Genomic DNA, 17,410 nt, shown 5'->3' on the forward strand with positions numbered 1-17,410 from the left:
TTCGATCGCGTCGCGCTCTCGCGAGGGAAATTAATTACGCGCTAAACTCGTTATCGGCTGATATTGTTTGAGATTGGTATCGATCGCGATCGTTGAGTTCGCGCGATCAAAGACGTCAATACTCATTACAGGCTCCCAGCGTCGGACTCGTTTGCATCCCACGCGAGGAGTGTAAATTAATAGCGGATTGGCATCGTAAGCTGACAACCGCCGTTCAAATGTACGTAATCAGACGCCGGCCGGGTCGGCGGGCTTGCCGGCTCCTCACGTGTGATTTATGCACGCACATGCCACGCGATATTCGAACAGTCCGCGGTGTCAGGGATAACCATCGTCCATTCGAAATAGCAGGTTTTTTTTTTTTTTTTTTTTTTTTGCAAATTAGATGCATAAATTTCGTAACGTTTATAAGTCAAGAGTTTAACTTCCAGCTCGGATGCTCGTTAGTCCGGCGTAGAATTCAATTATCCTACGTAGATTTTGCATTTACGTAACTTAATCATTTTTCAGCATTTCGAAATGTCAACTTTGTTCTCACTTAGCGTGCACAATTATTTTTATTTAAACGCCAAATGTAAATGTCACGGAGCGCGCCGTAGCTCGACACTTTCATATTTTAGTTAACATGTAAAAAAATTTTATTACACAAAATGAAGAGGTGCTCTACTCCCGCTTCGCTCGGGAGAATCGCAGAGTCTTTTACCGAGTCTCCCTGGGCGCGCAATTAGGCGCGCGTAATCAAATAAACGCGGATTGTCGGTATCGTCTTAAAATCGAATTGTCGTTTTTCCGGAAAGTCTAACCGGTGGCCGTTTAAAGTTCACCGTGTTCGTTACGGGAAGTAGATGGTACCGTTAAACGAGTTTATCGGCTTTGTATATGACGAAACAGAATACTCCATTTAATGGAGAACGTACCTGATAGTTGGCGTTCCGACTGCGAGCGCGGCTGCCGCTGCAAGCTCTGAAACATGCGAAAAAACATATCATTAGCTCGAGAAATATGAGCGCTCTCGCGGGACCGTGGCAAAAGGGCGAGAGTGCGCTTTCAGCTCGAAGGATGCATTTATCGCGATCAGGTGTACCGCAACGACGGTATATCTTAAGCTGTCGCGGCAAAACCACCGCTCATAATGAATTAAATCTGACCGTGTAACAAACAGTTAGTGGATCAGCGACGTCCACCTGTCACGTTAACGTGAGACAAGCGCTCAAACAGTTGCGTTCAAGTAATTAAGGACCCCTCCCTTTGAAATATCTCGCTTAATTTAGTCACGTAATTTAATAACGTAACTTTTTACATAATAAAAAAAAGGACTAGGCACCTTTATTAACTTTGTCTTGAGCAGAGCTATCTGTAATTGCACCTTTAATATAGTCAGCGATACAAAAGGCGATCGCTATCCTTCATGTAGCAGGATCCTAACTTCATTTTATTTCCATGGCAACGAGAGATAACTAATAATCAACGCGACATTGAATCGTGACCCACTTCGCACTTGCAGTATTGAACCAGTCGGCCTCGAAAACAACGCGAACGAACAACCGTGACCTTATCTACGTGTGTTAACTGTGCTCTACCGAGCGGATGCGCCAATGATCGATATCCTTCCAATATTCACGAAAAAAAAAAAGTGGCAAGTTCGTAATTAACCCTGAAATATACACGCAATGTTCCATATTTTTATTCTGAAAAGAGCATTGTAAAATTAATTATTTCCACGCGGAGTTAATAAGTCTAAAAATAATCAATATAAAGATAAATGTATGAAATTAAAAAAAAAGAAAAAAAATACGTTAATTGAATTGCAGCACGAATTTGTACTAATGTACGATATGACACTTTTGAAAAACGTTTCATTCTTTTTCTAATTATTCAAATTGCTCCGTGCTTATTTTTCAAAGTTTTCGTTACTAATACTATCATTAAAATAATTCAATAGAAATAACCAGGGCGATCGGAAAATATTAGAAGTCGCAAAGTGAGAAGCGACTTTGAAAATAAGGCCTCACCGTTGCGCGATTATAAAATTTACGAGTGTCTCCGAGTTTATCGATGCCATATTTAAAAATCAAATAGACCAGCCGTCAAATATTTTTCAAACAAAACCGAATAGGCCTGGCGTCTTTTTTACGATTTACTAGGCTTCAAAGCGGAACTTACGAAACTCTCGAACAAAAATTACATCGTTTCTCGGAATTCTATTTATTCTGTCAAATCACATCGATTATAAATGAGATAAAAAGCGCAGGAATACGACGCAGAAAAACGTTCAATATTTTTGCGGGAATATTCTCCGTAAAAAAAAATTATTAAACAAATGTACCCTTTTTTTTTCTTAAATCTTTGCATTCCGAGAGGACGTCTTAAAAAAGAAATGCGCAAAAAGCGGCTGCGTCATTGCAGTCTTGGCAGTTTCAAAAATAAATATTTCCGATCTCTATTTTATTTCGCAATATTTCTGCATGTAGTATCGCAATAAAGCGAGCACAATCGCATTCGCGAATCTTTCAAAAAAAAACCGAATTATTATTCCTCAATATCGATCCGAACGGGATGAGATTTTGGCAAATATAATTTTGCAAATAAAAAGTCTAGTGTACTAGCCTTTGCGATCCGAATATTAAATGAACATTGCAAGTATCTAAAGATAAACGTCATTACACGTTCAGCGCTGTTCTCCCGCTTAAATCCTGATTTCTAAAGCTCCTCTCGCTTACGTAACCAAATTAATGGGATTGATAAAAATAATCGCAAACGCCCGAGACGTGTCGCACGAAGTGAGATTTCTCGCGCGACGTTCGATTCGTTACGGAGGTTGATTTCGAAAAAGAACGATTGTACGTCGCCTGGTGATATGTCTGAGATAGAGGGAGATCGAGTTGCGCGTTTAAAGCGGTTGATCTGACGAAAGCCCCCCGAGTTTTCCACCGTGGCCTTCGTGCACGCGTGTGTGACAGAGCCACACGGTGTGGCTATATTCGAGGTCCGAGGGATACCAACCGATTAATACGCCACCACGGCTGGCTGGGCCATTAGCTTTGATCGTTCAGCACAGGCAATCCGGTACCGGGTGTTCACGCGCGACTTCCGCGCGCGCGTTCTCGTGCAATGGCTGTTTACCGAGGCAACATGCTCACTCGAGCGCGAATCTCCCCGTGTACTGACACTTCATTGATAATTTGCGTTGGCACTGCGCGGCCACCGTCCTACGAAAACTGCGGAGATAGACGCGTGCATATGCGGCGACCATTCGGTACGGGCGCGCATGCCAAAGGTCAAAGCTGCGGGCCCGGCGTATACGGAATATGGAATACGGGAATGCGGAATGCGAAATGCATTCGGTGCTCGACGAGATGATCAAAACGCCGCGCGGTTTCGGATGCACCGAAAGTATTTAATAAAGTAAATAAAATATCGGCTCTTCCGCTCTCTCTTGGCTCGGAGCTTCAAGTGCATCCATGTGGAGTCGCCGCTTTTACCGTCAAAGACTGACCTTGCACGATTTTCGTGCGCAATACGAGCAGCGGAGGTTCGGTAGGTTTGCTGGATATTTCGCTTGCTTAGGACGACACGCTTTTAGACGATGCTAAAGAGAGAAATAGTTCGAGCACGCTAGTCAAGGGAACAATAAACGCGACCCATTTAGTTAGTCGACCGTTTAGCACGGCTCTTAAATTTAATTGTGAATAACGGTTAATTGCCACGCTAGTGGCAAACCTACGGAGCGGACGGAACGGCGCTGAAACTAATTCTCCCCGACATTGCTATTGACGGGAAATGTAACAAAGAAACTTGAGCAAAGACACCAGACAAAGAAGCGTAATTTTAATTTCAATTAACATAAAAAATTGCACTCTTATATAAAAATATAAATAAAATTAATTATATAATTAGCACCCATATCTTTTACGATATCCGAATTAGACTACAAAATTATTTTATCGATATATATAATTGTAACAATATATTGTTTAATTAATAATTTAGTGGCAGTCTACCACTGACACAGATTAATTAATCTTCTAACAATTTCTCTATCAATAAAAGAAAAAAAATCTAAATTTACCGTATAAGCATTAAGCTCACAAAATTAGAAAACTTTTAAATAATATTAATCAAGCAACGTTCAAACAATCTTCACTCCGTTAATATAACGTACACGTAATCACATAATCGAATCTGCATCTCAATCTCTTATGCTTTCGAAGCTTATCGATAATCTCTCTTGTCGCAACTATCCATGGACAATTACGCGAAGATTAATTATTTCCCAGAGTAATTAATCATAAAGGATCGATGGGGCTTCTCGTATTATAGTAAATTGGATCTAGTGTCAGTTCCCACGGTCGATTTCTACCGATTATCATCTTTCACGAAGCAGGTGAATATCGCGCCGTCGCGGGAAGAGTACTATGAGAAAAAGAGAGAGAGAGGTGGCTGGACCAGCCGCAGCGAAATGTCATCCTCGCGACACTCCTCGTGGTCGTCGGGCCACACGAGCCGCGAGAGATACAAGAGACGCGGTAGGCTAGCTAACGTGTCGAACGACGTGCGCGAACCACGTGGGCAGAGACTAATAGCTGTCCGTGAACCGGACGGCGGATCGTCGAACGCAAATCGCGAGGACATGGGAGCGTATATCTGCGATACCGTGTCCGGTAATCTCGCGCGATACCGATAGCGCCGTACACGCTTCGCTGCCGCGCGATTAATGCCCGCCGTCGCCGTCCAGGACGATACCCGATCTAGGCGCCCAAGCCGCAAGTCGCCTCGCTCCAAGTCATGCTCGAGTTAGCTATCGATATTTAAGAGGTGATTCAAACGCCCCGGTGACTTGACGCCGAGCGACGTTAAGCTTGCGTAAGAGTTCGCGCACTCGACTTAATTAAACGGCAACAAAGCGAGCAGGTAAATTCATTACGCGTTTTAGCAACCGAACTTCGCCGGTTTCTCTTGGATAACTCTCTCGAATACGAGCATTTCCACGGCCTAACTTTTACCCCTCCGCATCGCGGAGAACTTGTTGCGTTATTATTACACGTTACCGGATATGTTTAGAAAGGAAACATAGTCGTGTAGCGGGATATATTGATAAAATAAGTGCAACATTTTCGTAATTAACGCACGCGAAGAACATTTTCTATTATATGTTCATAAAATATCTATTGAACGTTTTTATTTTTATTTTTTTTTTATTATTTTACTTTTTCTTCCTCGGTACGTAGAGTAAAATAATATTCGATATTTCGAGCAATTATCCGCTACTACTCAAAGCTAAACAAGGAAGAACTTACCGGTACCTTCCCGTTGGCGTTCTTGACGTCATTGTTCTCCAACAACGGCGCGCTGCTACTCTTACCGCCCATTTCCACGGTCAAAGGTTCTGGTTTCAGCTGGAGACTCGCCGCGGATGGAGACGACGGCGCTCGGGGCGGCGTCTCGAGTAGCTCGCCGGAGCTCAAGGAACTGCTCGCGGTGGTGGACAAGCCTGTTGCGGAAGGAATAATCGGGCGGCTAGATTAGAATTTATAACATGCAGAAAATAAGCTATCGCGGAGTGCATCGAGTCGAGGCTAGCGAAACCTTAGAGGCCGGCCTCGTAGAGCAGGTTTTCCAAATAAATGATTCGTATTTATTATGCGCTTATGCGCATTATTACGCCGCGCGTAATAAGAAGACGTAAAAATGACAGCTCGACATTACGCGTAGGAGGAATACTCGGAGATACGCCGACGTGACTCACATAGCGGTAAATTCGTAGGCCTGGGCGACTTGATCCTCGGCAGCGAGTCGTCGAGGCCGCTGCTGCTGTCCACCGCGTCCTGCGAGTACTGGTCATCGATCTGTTTCGTTTGCGTGTGCACGCTCTCGCGTTTGACCCACACGTCTTGCGAGTTCTTGTCGTTTCGCGAGTTCACTTTCGACGGTCGTCGTCGGATTCGCTCCCATGTCTCTTTGCGGTGACATTTGTTCGGTGTCGACGCTACGTAAACGATAACAGATACGTCGAGATGATAGCAATTTTTATTTCAATATTAATAGAATTAATATTAGAACTTAACAATATTGAAATAATTTTTTTTTTCAATACCGCAAGTCGTTGTGGATATAAATCGTGCGTGGTTATAAATTACAAATAACTTGAATAATGGAAAGATAGGATATTTACGGAGCGAAGGGAAATTAATTTACGTTTAGTTAGTCGGCGGTCCGTGCTCCTAGGCGGACTCGCTGTTCCGATTCCACTTTCAAGTGGAGATGCTCTGTCGGTGGTATCCGGCGACAAACTTCCGGAGGAAATCTCGTCCATGCTTTGCAGGAGATCTTGAGATGACGATGATGATCTATTGTCGTCATCCACGGTGTCCTGAGGAGAAGCTGGATCCAACGTGCTCTCATCTTGCAACGATTGAGAATCTAAATGAGACTCGGCTACAATAAAATAAAAATTTTATACTAAATAAATAGTAATAAGTAATAATTATTAAAAAATTAAAAAAAAAAATAAATAAACGCAGCATCATTCTCCAAAAATTTTCTTCTATAGAAGAGATAAAAAATCAATAATTAAATATCCTATTTAATATCGCCCAAAAAATAAAATCATTATCCCAAACAGATATTAATTAAAACGTAAATCATCGGATAAACTGTTGTAATAGTCGCTTACCCGATTACGGAGAACCGGAACGGAAATAAATTTCACGGGAGTTAGACCTAATCTAGCTTAACTTCATGAATATATGTACATATATTAAGCGGGCCAAATAAGCAATGTGGGATGATACGAAAATTACCTTGAGGAGAGTCGCAATCGCTGACCCAAGTAAAGCTGGAACTTCTCGAAATTGCCGGTGAAGTTTGGGTGGCCATGTCGGAACAGGTGAGAGTGTCCATCGGCGGACTATTTGGACAACAAGAGCCCGAACCGTTTCGTATTCGCGACAGTAACGACTGTAGGGAAATAGGCAACTGTAAACGACGAAAATAAATTAGAATTCGTAATAAAGATCACTTAAATTAAATATTAACTAAGATAGCCAATTTAATTTACATTTTAGTCTACTTAAATATTTATACATTAATAATTTAATTAATTTTCTGATTATAATCCTTTGAATACATGAGCTCGTCAAGGCAGACGTTATACATATTAAAATGCAAATAAACTAATGCATATTTAATTCTTAATGATTTCGTGCCGGTAAAATACAATTAGTTGTAGAAATCAATAAGAGACTTACGGATCCCGTTTTTGCGTTTTGCTCCTCCATAATCCTCTTCACGTCGGCGTGCTCCAGCTTGCCGAGGGATCCGTTTTCGATCCCGCAATTTCCATTGACGTCACCGTTCTCGGACAAGTCGCAATTCACCGCGACGTCATTGCCCCAGGTTCGCGTCAACGAGAATTTCTTCAAGTCCACCGGGCTGACTTGCCTGATATCCCGATCCGATTCTGACAATCTTTTCGCGGTGACATCGGAGCGTAGAGTTAGCGGCGATATCGCCCTCTTCTTTCGAATCAACGCTTCTTTCGCGCTTGTCTTGTCATTCTTCGTCTCGTGAAGCCTGTCGTTTCTCAGACGCAGCATATCTTGATCCGGCAGGGAGGACACGCTGACCAGAATAACGTCGTCGGAGCTTTCGTGGAACACCGGGGTGTGCCGTTTCCTCAACAGCTTCGAGAACGGCGGCTTCTTCTCCTCGGTGGGTGTCACAGGCGCCGATTTCGGAACGTGATTATCCAACGATCTAGATCTGCCCGTCTCCTCGTTCGGAAATACGTCGTCGTAATCGGGATCCGTGCTCCTTTGATTATCAGAATCCCGGCGGAGTCTTTGCAGTCGCATTGCCTTTCTACGCTTTTGACTCGACAGGCTAATAGGAAGGCTCGTCTTTCTTTCGGATCGTTGTCGCGGCGGTAATTTCGCGTTCGCCTCTTCGGGCTCTTCCTCGGCGCCTTTGAGCGATCGTGCTTGGAGCGCGCCCGCGTTCGTCTCTTCATTGCTCTTCGAACTTAATCCTACGGATGTCTTTGGTGCATGGCAAGGGTTCGATCGCGTGTCTCTCGAGATGCATTCATGCTCCAACTTGGAGGGCAGACTAGAAGCGGTCCTATCGATCTGATTTCTGATCGAGTTTATTGGCAGACAGTTGCTGGGCTCGTCGTAATCGGAGCTCAGAGTCTCCGCGGTACGAGATCGGCCACGCTTGCCAATAAAGTCCTGCAGATTCTCCGGCAAGCTACCGCTCTTCCTTCCGTCGGGAATCACCCGATCGTGAGGCTCGTCATAATCGGAGTTCAACAGGCAGCGACGGTCGTCGTCGACGAACAATTTGCCGTTTCTGCGATCTCGAAAGCTCTTCTCGTCTCTAAGAGAGGCGTGTTCCCCGTTAATCTCACGATCGGAGCACTCGCTGTCGGTTATTCCAAATTCGCTCAACAGCTCTTTATATTGTATCACCCTGTCGTCGTCGCTGCGTGCTTCCCTCCTCGTTTTCTCTTTGGTAAGCTCGTTGATCTCCTTGGCAATTATGCTATTAAACTCCGCGAGGATGCTGTTCGACCACTCGCCGATATCCTCGCCGCCTCTCGTCAACGAGTTTTGTCTCCTTGCGAAAGTGTGCGATTTCGTTACGGGCAAATCCTTCAGAATAATCGAATCATTCGTGCAACTTGACAATTTTTCTGGCTGAGTCGGATGCTTCGTCTCTTTCACAAGGCGGAGTGGCGTCGTTGGAGCCGATTCAATTATCTCGCCGATTTCCTCCTGCAATCAATCGGAAATTCAAACCGTTTAAAACATTATGCTGAAGAAAAATCTTTTCACTAACTAACAAGTATATATACATATATTTTTTTTTTTTTTTTTACGAAACATAGACTCAATTTGACGAGACTAAAAAGAAACTTGCAAAATTCTATCGGCGATAGATAGATTATTACCTCTGCGCGAATGTCTTGTCGGTACAGTTATCCAGCGAAACGCATTTATAAAGTGGCGTATAATGAAGCGGTTACGCGAGAGGATGACAGAAGCAACGCGGTTCTCGACGCTCGTCATGCGAAATAAAACGAAGGAATCGACCAGCTGCCGCGACTTAAGACGAGCCGATTTCAAGATGCATTCTTTCATTGCTCTCTGCTTCCTTGTTCTATTTATTTGTCAAGCGCGACTTACTCCAACAGCAACGCACGCGAAACGGGACGGTGGCGCATTACGCGTATCTAAGAGCGAACAAAATTGATGAGCCGCCGTGTGTATTTAGTATGCGAAACCGTCGATGCGGGTAGTTAGTCTAACCGGCGGACTTGGCGAAACCTATCGCAGGGCACGGTGCAACGTTGGCGAGTAAAACAAAGAGATCGTAGAAAGAGCCGTTAAGATAAGACAAAGAGAGAGAAATGAATAAGTAGACGGAGGAACTCGCGAGGGTATCCAGCCGGTACGATTGCATCCAGCTGGGGCGATCAATCATCGTGCACGAGCTTCCTATTGTTCCTACGCGGGTGTTACATTGCGCGCCCGCGGGCTAATGGCCGCCTTGTGGAGAAAACCGGGATGTAATTGTCTCAGACGTGTCAACTCGTTTACCATCGGCGACTAATCTCGCGGCTGTGATATGCCCTGATCTATCCAAACAGGTTAATCCTGATATGTCAATGAATGATACGTTTATAACGTGATTGCGAGAGCCCGAAGCGGTCGTAATCGTAAGAAGTAATTGTAAGTTTCATTTAATACATGTGCGCTATTTTATTTTATCACGCTTGCGAAATTATTATTGCATTATTATAGTATCGTAATATGCAGTACTTTAATTGTTACGCAATTAAGGTATAGCATGATTACATCTGCCAATTTTTAATCCGGCAAAAATTATCTTTTGGTTTTACACCAAGAAAAAGAGAGGAAGAGAGACAGAGAAAGAGAGAAAGAATCGAAACAATTTAATATTAATTAACTTTTTATTTAATACTGCCTTCGTACAGAAGCGTCGTTATTATTCTGCCTTTATCTCGGGTTATATGTATGCATATCGCGTGTTATTTCTGGAAGCACCACATCTTTGAATGGCGTCTTGACAAAGCGACAAGCTTCTCGCTCCCATGTCCGATTGTTCACGCAAATCTTAATCGCCATAATTGTTGATGGATCGAGCGGAACGTTTCGTCGCAGGACGCGGAAGCGCGCTCGTGAATCGTCTTGATTGGGATCGCGTTTAATCTCCGCTCTCTCGCTACGCCTACAATGGCGCACGGCCATCGCACCGCGATCGCCATGTGCCATTCTAATATTCTCCATCTATAACGTCCCGGCTGGTACATTTATCAAGCCGATATTTATGTGAAAGCACACACGTCGCGCTTTTAGCGGCGCACTTTCTTCCGACTTGAGATAGCTCTCGTAGCGCAATGATTAGACGAGCGCGTCTGGAAAATTTTCTCTCGCCTCCGCGTAGGCCGGCTGTTGATGATAACGACAATCAGTGAGATTGACGTTTCTAGAAGACAATAAATTAACACTCGTCGACTGCCGATTTGCTGTAATTTATGGCGAAAACGTTACTTACGACGATAGCGAGTACAAATAATAAAGCAATTTTAAATAATGATTGTTTGCTTAAGACATAAAAATAACGAGATTTACAGCTATGCTATATAAATATTATATGTGTTGCTAACATGCACAGCATAATTTATACATAAATTTATATAATATATATACATTTTATATATAAATGAGAAAAAGAGATTTTCTCAATTTATAATAATTACAAAACTCGAAATCGATCATATGCCTGTCAAACTCTAATTTGTTACTAAAGGAATTAATTAGCGAGTGATGCGGAAGTGACCTTTCAAACTGCAAACACGCGCGTTTCACCGCGCGTAATGCATGTAGCACTTAACATCTTCCTGAAAGAGAGAAAAGTCGTCAACCTACTTAGATAACGAAAAAATTTTCGATTAAATATTAGAGCCGTTCATTAAGCGAAGAAGCTTGTCGTACGTCAAAGTCATCGATGCATCTGCTAGGTATGACTAGCGGCGTTACATATACAACTTATACAACAGTTGCCAATAGTTTCTCAACAAAATTGAAATTAATATTCTAATTGCGGATATCATAAAAATTTTAATATTCTTGATAAAGTAAATTTGCTTAATAAATTTTGATTTAAATATTACATTAATCGTTAATTCTATTAATATATGTTAAGTAAATTTAAAAAAAAATTCAAATAATTCCATTTATATGTAGAGCAAATTAGTTAATTACTTAATTAATTAATACAAGCTGTGTGACAGATTGTATCACTTCGGCATGAGACAGTTTCGTCCATCGAACGAAATTAATGGACAGGAAACTTAATTAAGTGTCAACCGGAGAAGCTTAGGAATTTCCAAGTGAGCATAAAAGATGATCAGATTAGAAGGTAACGTTCGAATCGTCTTATAAACTGAATCTTACGGCCGAGTGCATTTTACTTCGGGAAATTATACTCATGAATCTTGGCATATCAACGATTTTTCGTCACGCCTGCGCGTGCCACTTAATCTACTCTCGCAGTCACCAAGCTGGTTAATTAATTGCGACGATTGCTAATTAACGTCGCCGCATAAATCAAGTGAAATTCTGCAGCAAGCAGTCCAAAAAATCGAGTTTATTCAATTACGTAATAGTTAATACAATTTATAATACTGGAATTTGTGCCGTTTCATCCAAAACCGTAATTCTGCAATTCACCCTTTTTCTTCCTGACGCGATACGTGCGCAAAAATATTATATTAATTAATTAACCTCCCAATCGTATTCGCAGAAAATCATATACTAATATGACACATTAACGCGACATTAAGCATGTCAAGCTTGATATTCACATGAAATGTAACCTATCGATCAAATGGAAATTACAAAATATGCGTTGATCAATCCGTTCCACTGATCTTAACAGATCTTCCCACATATTTGTCGGATAGCTCGAGAACTCTACTAGTCGGTTCTTAATTAATTTTCTGTAACGATCGTAATAGTTTACGTCGATGAATGAACCAAATACAGCGTGCATCACGAGATAATTCTGCAGACTGCGAACGTCGCGACAAATTACGTCTTATCAATGGTTTATCAGCTTAAACAAAAGCTGTATGTATTACAATACCGGCGCATGGCGCTTCAGTCCGAGATGATAATTGATAACACGTAAGTAGTAGAAAGAACTTGCGGCTGCAGCCTCAAACGAAATTTATGAAATGAACGATTGCTTCTTACATTACGAAACGCGACAGTCTCTTGATTATCATCTTACGCATTATTTATTATTCTGCCTAATTTCACATTTTTTTCGCTTTTTTTTTAATACGCTTGATGATTTAAATCCTATTTAATAATATTTAATTAGTATATCCAGGCAAAGACGATACTTCTATCGGGTCGTCCTCGATCTCGACGTAAGAAACTGGCTACGATATAAAAGCAAGGTCCTTTTGATTCTTCGATCGATCCGAAATATTAAAATTAAATCGAACGAGAGTATAGAGTAGGTAGCCGAGGGGAAGGGAGGGTGAGGCGAGCGCGAGAATACGTGCCGCGCGCTAGGTATATTCCCCCACTACCCCCACTCTCGCTTTGTCCTTCTCCAGCGGTCGCGCGAGCACACACGTACTACACCCTGCGCAGCGAGCACATGTCTCCGTACCAAAAGTAATTTGCACTTCCGTTTAACGAAAACCCTTCCGGCACGATAACCACGATTAACCACTTGATATTTCTTTATGTTACAGATCGGCGCAGTTGCTGTCCGCTGTCCGCTATCGTCAACGAGAGTCGTCACCGCCGATATTAAGATATATACGAACCGCAGCCGGTTCGTCGGTCGTCCCGCGAGATCCGCTGAGTATTCGGGCGTAGTTTCTCGACACGCGGTCTCTTCTAAACGCGAGTGCCGAACCATGGAACGCGCGAGAGTGATCGTCGAGTAATTGTCGCGATATAAAATCACGGGTCGGGGTGTTCGCGAGTGACCTGTTCGCGGAGGGATGACTCGACACTGCCACCTGAGAGGAGGAGCAGGCCCGGGACGGGCATCCTGCATCGGCGGAGCAACTTTTAGGTGAATATTAATTTTTTTTTCTTTTAGAAAATGTTTATAAAAATTAAGCTTTACCTTTACTTTAATTGAAATACCATCATGTCTACATTAATATGTTTTATTTTATGTTACAGCCACCGCCAGAATTCCACAACTCCGCTGTATGCAGATTGGTAAGTCGCATGGTTTTATTTTCGTAGTTTATAATATGAGTCTCTTAAAAAATAACGCGTGCATAGTTTCTTCTAATTATACTAAAAAATAACTTGTAGCGTTCATATTATTTAAGTTTTATTGCTGTCGATGTAGTAATAAAATATCGCTATTTCTCGTTATAAATGCCGACGGAAATTTATCGATGCTTCTTTTTTTTTACCCCGTGGGCATGTGCAATTGAAAGCATATTAAAAAAAAATAAAAAAAAAGAGAGAAAAGGAAAAAACAGCAAAGAGGCAAGTTGGCGCGCGGGTCATAGAGATCGCGATTTCATCAACTACGATCGAGAAAATTGCTTCGAGGCAATCCTTTCCCGATCAATCTCGCGGATCCTCGTCGTGTTTACTTCGTTCAAAGAACACCTTGATTATTATTACGTAAAGCGCGCAATAATTATTACATCTCAAACCCATAGTAAATGCATGCGCGCATCTGTTGTTTTGCGCGGAAATCATAGGAATGATTGATTATGCTCGCATTTCAAAATATTAATGTAGCACTTGTCAAACGAAAAGTTATTATATTTAATATTGATGTACATTACGTATATCAATATTTATTTATTATATTAAACAACTCTTCGTTTGACATAACAGTGGCGATCGTGCTATTCCGGTTAAAAGTAGAACGTTAATAAACGATAAGATGTCCACCGGTCGATAGTGACAGGCACCGAGATACGTCGTAAGATACATTCAGCGCACACCCTTCCGCAACACTTTCACGTCATCGGGAATCAAGAACGCGACGGATCGTGCGGCGTGTCGGCCCGGTCATTACACGGGTAGTGAAGGGTCGATCGCAAAGGCTCTTTCAGCTTTCTATCGGCCATCGACGGAAATTACACGTTGTATTCCCTTGTGTTACGAGGCACGCCAGGTATAATCGCGTTACGCTTCTGCTCCGCCATCAGGAAGACCATTACGCGCAACCGTGTTCCCAAAAGGAGGTTCCGCCACGCCGCGGTCCATTGAAACGAACGCTCATCGCGTGTCGATCGGCAATTCTACTCCGACACGATATATTGTATTTCTTCCCGTGTTAGCAATCGCTTCGAGATCCGCGGGATATGAAAGTGTCATCGTCCACTTTTCAATAGCCTCCAGATTTAAGTAAAACAAACAATTTTTTTTTTCTTTTTTTTTTACGTGGGCTTTCACAATTCTCATATAATTTAAATCGAGCGTTATGAACAAGACTGAAATAAGATATGGGAAATATACGTTTAAGAGAAAACGGTAAAAATAAGCGCGACGCGAGAAAAAAAATCCCGACCTGCGATGCAAGGATGCGTCCGCGAGAGCGGCAGTCAGACAGCGAGCGCATCTGGAAGCAATCGCTTTCGCGTATGCAAATCGTGGACACAACTTTATTGCGGTGAATGCGATCGAATAACGATTTCTCTCTTTCTCTCTCTTTTTTTTTTCTCTCTCTCTCTCTCTCTTACTTGCTGAAGGTTTATGTGCATTTCTTGCGGCAATAGAGTTAAATGCAAAGACGGTCTTCTCTCTGTTTAACGCTCGCACGTGAGTTTCCTTTTATCGAGCGCATACGTCGTTCGTTCGCCGTGAAAGCGCATCGCGCTCGACGACCGACGCACGCACGGACGGAACGCCGTAATCACGTATTAACAGGTCACGCGTCGTACGAACCGCGCGTGAGAAACGGTACCTTAACTCGTGCCCGCGGACGTCGCGACGCACACTTTCTCGGATGCGTCGTCGACGCTTCTCTCGTATGCACAAACGGCAGCTTCGTTAAAAACTTTCGCGCGATTTCTTACGTCACGCAACTTCCTCAAAATGATGCGTGAGTTGAAAAAAGTTATAATCGTAGATGCAGAAAAAAAAAATTTTGGAGGCACGTCGTAGCAGTCATCGAAGAGTTATAATTATTTTGTATGCAAAGCATATACCCCTTCCTCCCTTTGAGTTTTAGAATTACATTTTCTGTATTTAATGATATTTGTAGTTATGGAAATGTCTTCCCTTTCGCGACATTACAGTTATTAGCAACTTTCTCCAATAATTCAACTGAGAATCCGTTCAGGAAAATTGATAGTGACGCGTGAAAACCTGTCCGTGCTTAGGTAGAAATAGAGAATCAATTACGTTAATAAAATATAATATTAATAACACGTTACAACAGTATCAATTTATGTCCCGTACGATACGAATGATCGCGATCCATCGTGAAAATCAGCTTCCATTTGATAGAAATTGAAAATTATCCTCTTAATTGCAAACTGTACTGTACATAATGTATGCGTAAAAAAATAAATTCAATTAAAAGATTTAGAAATTTAAAAATATATTAAAACTTGATTAAAAAAAAAAAATAAAATAAAAAAGAAAAAAAAGAATTATTTACGTTAATAAAATCGAGTAAATTAAAATCCAGAGTAACGATAATCATCAAAGAGCAAGAGCAGCGTATACGATGGTAAACGATAAAGAATCGCATGCACGTTTTTCAAGCAGTTTCTAAACACAAATTGAGATTTCGCTCCGTTATTTTCTACGTCACACATGCGAGGCGGCAGGCCCGCAATGAAAAACCGACTGGAGAAAAAGTAGGGAATGCGGCGCTCTAAATTCGTGACGTCAGCTAGCAAGAACTTGGCCGTTTTAATTAGCTTAATGAGTTACGAGGTGGTCGTGAACGACGACCTCCTAATATTCTAAACTATTCTAAGCACGACTTAGGACCCTGGCGGTTTCTGTCGCTGACGTTATTCTCGCTGTCGCGCACGAAACTTCGTCGACACCTACGAGATCGTCCCACATGCGTCCCCAACTTCCACGTCGACGTCTCGTCGCCGTGAAATTTCCGTATCGTTGAACGGCAGACAAAAACCGGTCCGTGACTCGACGGATATTTGCGAGGGATAATATCAAGGCGTCGATTGTTTCGATTGATGATAAATCGATTACGACGCCGCAAAATGAAATTAATATCTTTTTTCCCGCCGCTCCTCTCGTTCGCTTATGTTCTTACCCTGCCGCAGATTACACGTGATACGTTACGGTTCGACATGTGCCTGATTTCGACGCCGATCATATATGCACGCTACGCATACACGCGCAATTTTAGAGCCCACCTGATGCCTCGAATCTGTGGTGCACGCAAGGCATTCATATATTATTCGGGTAAATGTGCATCATTTTCTCGTGCCGTTTACCTGCCGACAAGTCGCGAAATTACCACCGATCAAGCACCTGCCGGCTATACGTCGCTTCGCGATAAATACTGAGGCCTCCTCAATCGTAACGCGTTTCGCGAGATATCTTTAACACGTTTAATGCCACGCAAATTCTTCTAATAATGGTTATAAATCCGTAATCATAATATAATCGAATGAGTATATATTATTAACATTAATTAGACTTTAATCTAATATTAATTTAAAATACATTTACGTGTTTAAACGCTTCAATTATATTCTGTAATGAAAGTACACTTTCAAAACAGTGACAAAAAGAAATTTTTGAATTTAATTTTATTTCTCAAAAAAAGAAAAATAAAAGAAAAAAGACGACAGGTCGGTAGACAGCTAAATTGGCTACTACGTGAATCGCGATCGCCTCTCACTTTTTTCGAGAAACTGAAACCACGAAGGACGAGATTTATATCGCTCGCCTCCGCAACAACTGCCTCAGAATCAAACCGAATCGCAGTTAAATCGATGCTCACCTTTAATTGGCGATAGCACGGGCGATTATACATATATACGAACCACGACGTATCGGAGATCTTTTTCGCGACATCGCGCAGCTTTATCTGAAGTCAATATTTTTTAAGTAAGTAAGGGAAAAAACATTTGTGAAGAAAAATATTTTATAAACATAAAACCAGAAGCAACGATAAGAGATAATTTTCTGATAACTCTCCTGACTTAGATTTATCGTCGATATTATCGTACAGATAAATCAAATAGCGTATTACATAAGATATATCATAAAATATAAAATCATAAAGTAAGAAATATCATAAAATCAATAATAGAAGAACAGTTTCATCCTTTTCTTTTTTTATCGTTGTTAAAAGCTTCGTTGATTTAATATTTTCCTAAGGCTTGAAACGGGAATTCTGT

The 17,410-nt window shown here is 41.9% G+C and overlaps 1 protein-coding gene across 1 annotated transcript in view; it reads right to left on the reverse strand.

Moving 5' to 3' along the window:
* Cv-c (crossveinless c) overlaps window positions 1–17,410 on the reverse strand; it is a 169,152-nt gene that overhangs the window by 109,907 nt on the left and 41,835 nt on the right. Inside the window, exons 3-8 of the mRNA XM_070656351.1 lie at window positions 7,248–8,774; window positions 6,801–6,975; window positions 6,196–6,435; window positions 5,747–5,986; window positions 5,298–5,491; window positions 918–963 (exon numbers count right to left, since the gene is read on the reverse strand). Of these exons, the coding sequence (XP_070512452.1) occupies window positions 918–963; window positions 5,298–5,491; window positions 5,747–5,986; window positions 6,196–6,435; window positions 6,801–6,975; window positions 7,248–8,774 (2,422 nt within the window). The remainder of the gene's footprint in view (window positions 1–917; window positions 964–5,297; window positions 5,492–5,746; window positions 5,987–6,195; window positions 6,436–6,800; window positions 6,976–7,247; window positions 8,775–17,410) is intronic.

This window comes from Cardiocondyla obscurior, linkage group LG05 (assembly GCF_019399895.1).
Source record: "Cardiocondyla obscurior isolate alpha-2009 linkage group LG05, Cobs3.1, whole genome shotgun sequence".
Lineage (NCBI taxonomy): Eukaryota > Metazoa > Arthropoda > Insecta > Hymenoptera > Formicidae > Cardiocondyla > Cardiocondyla obscurior.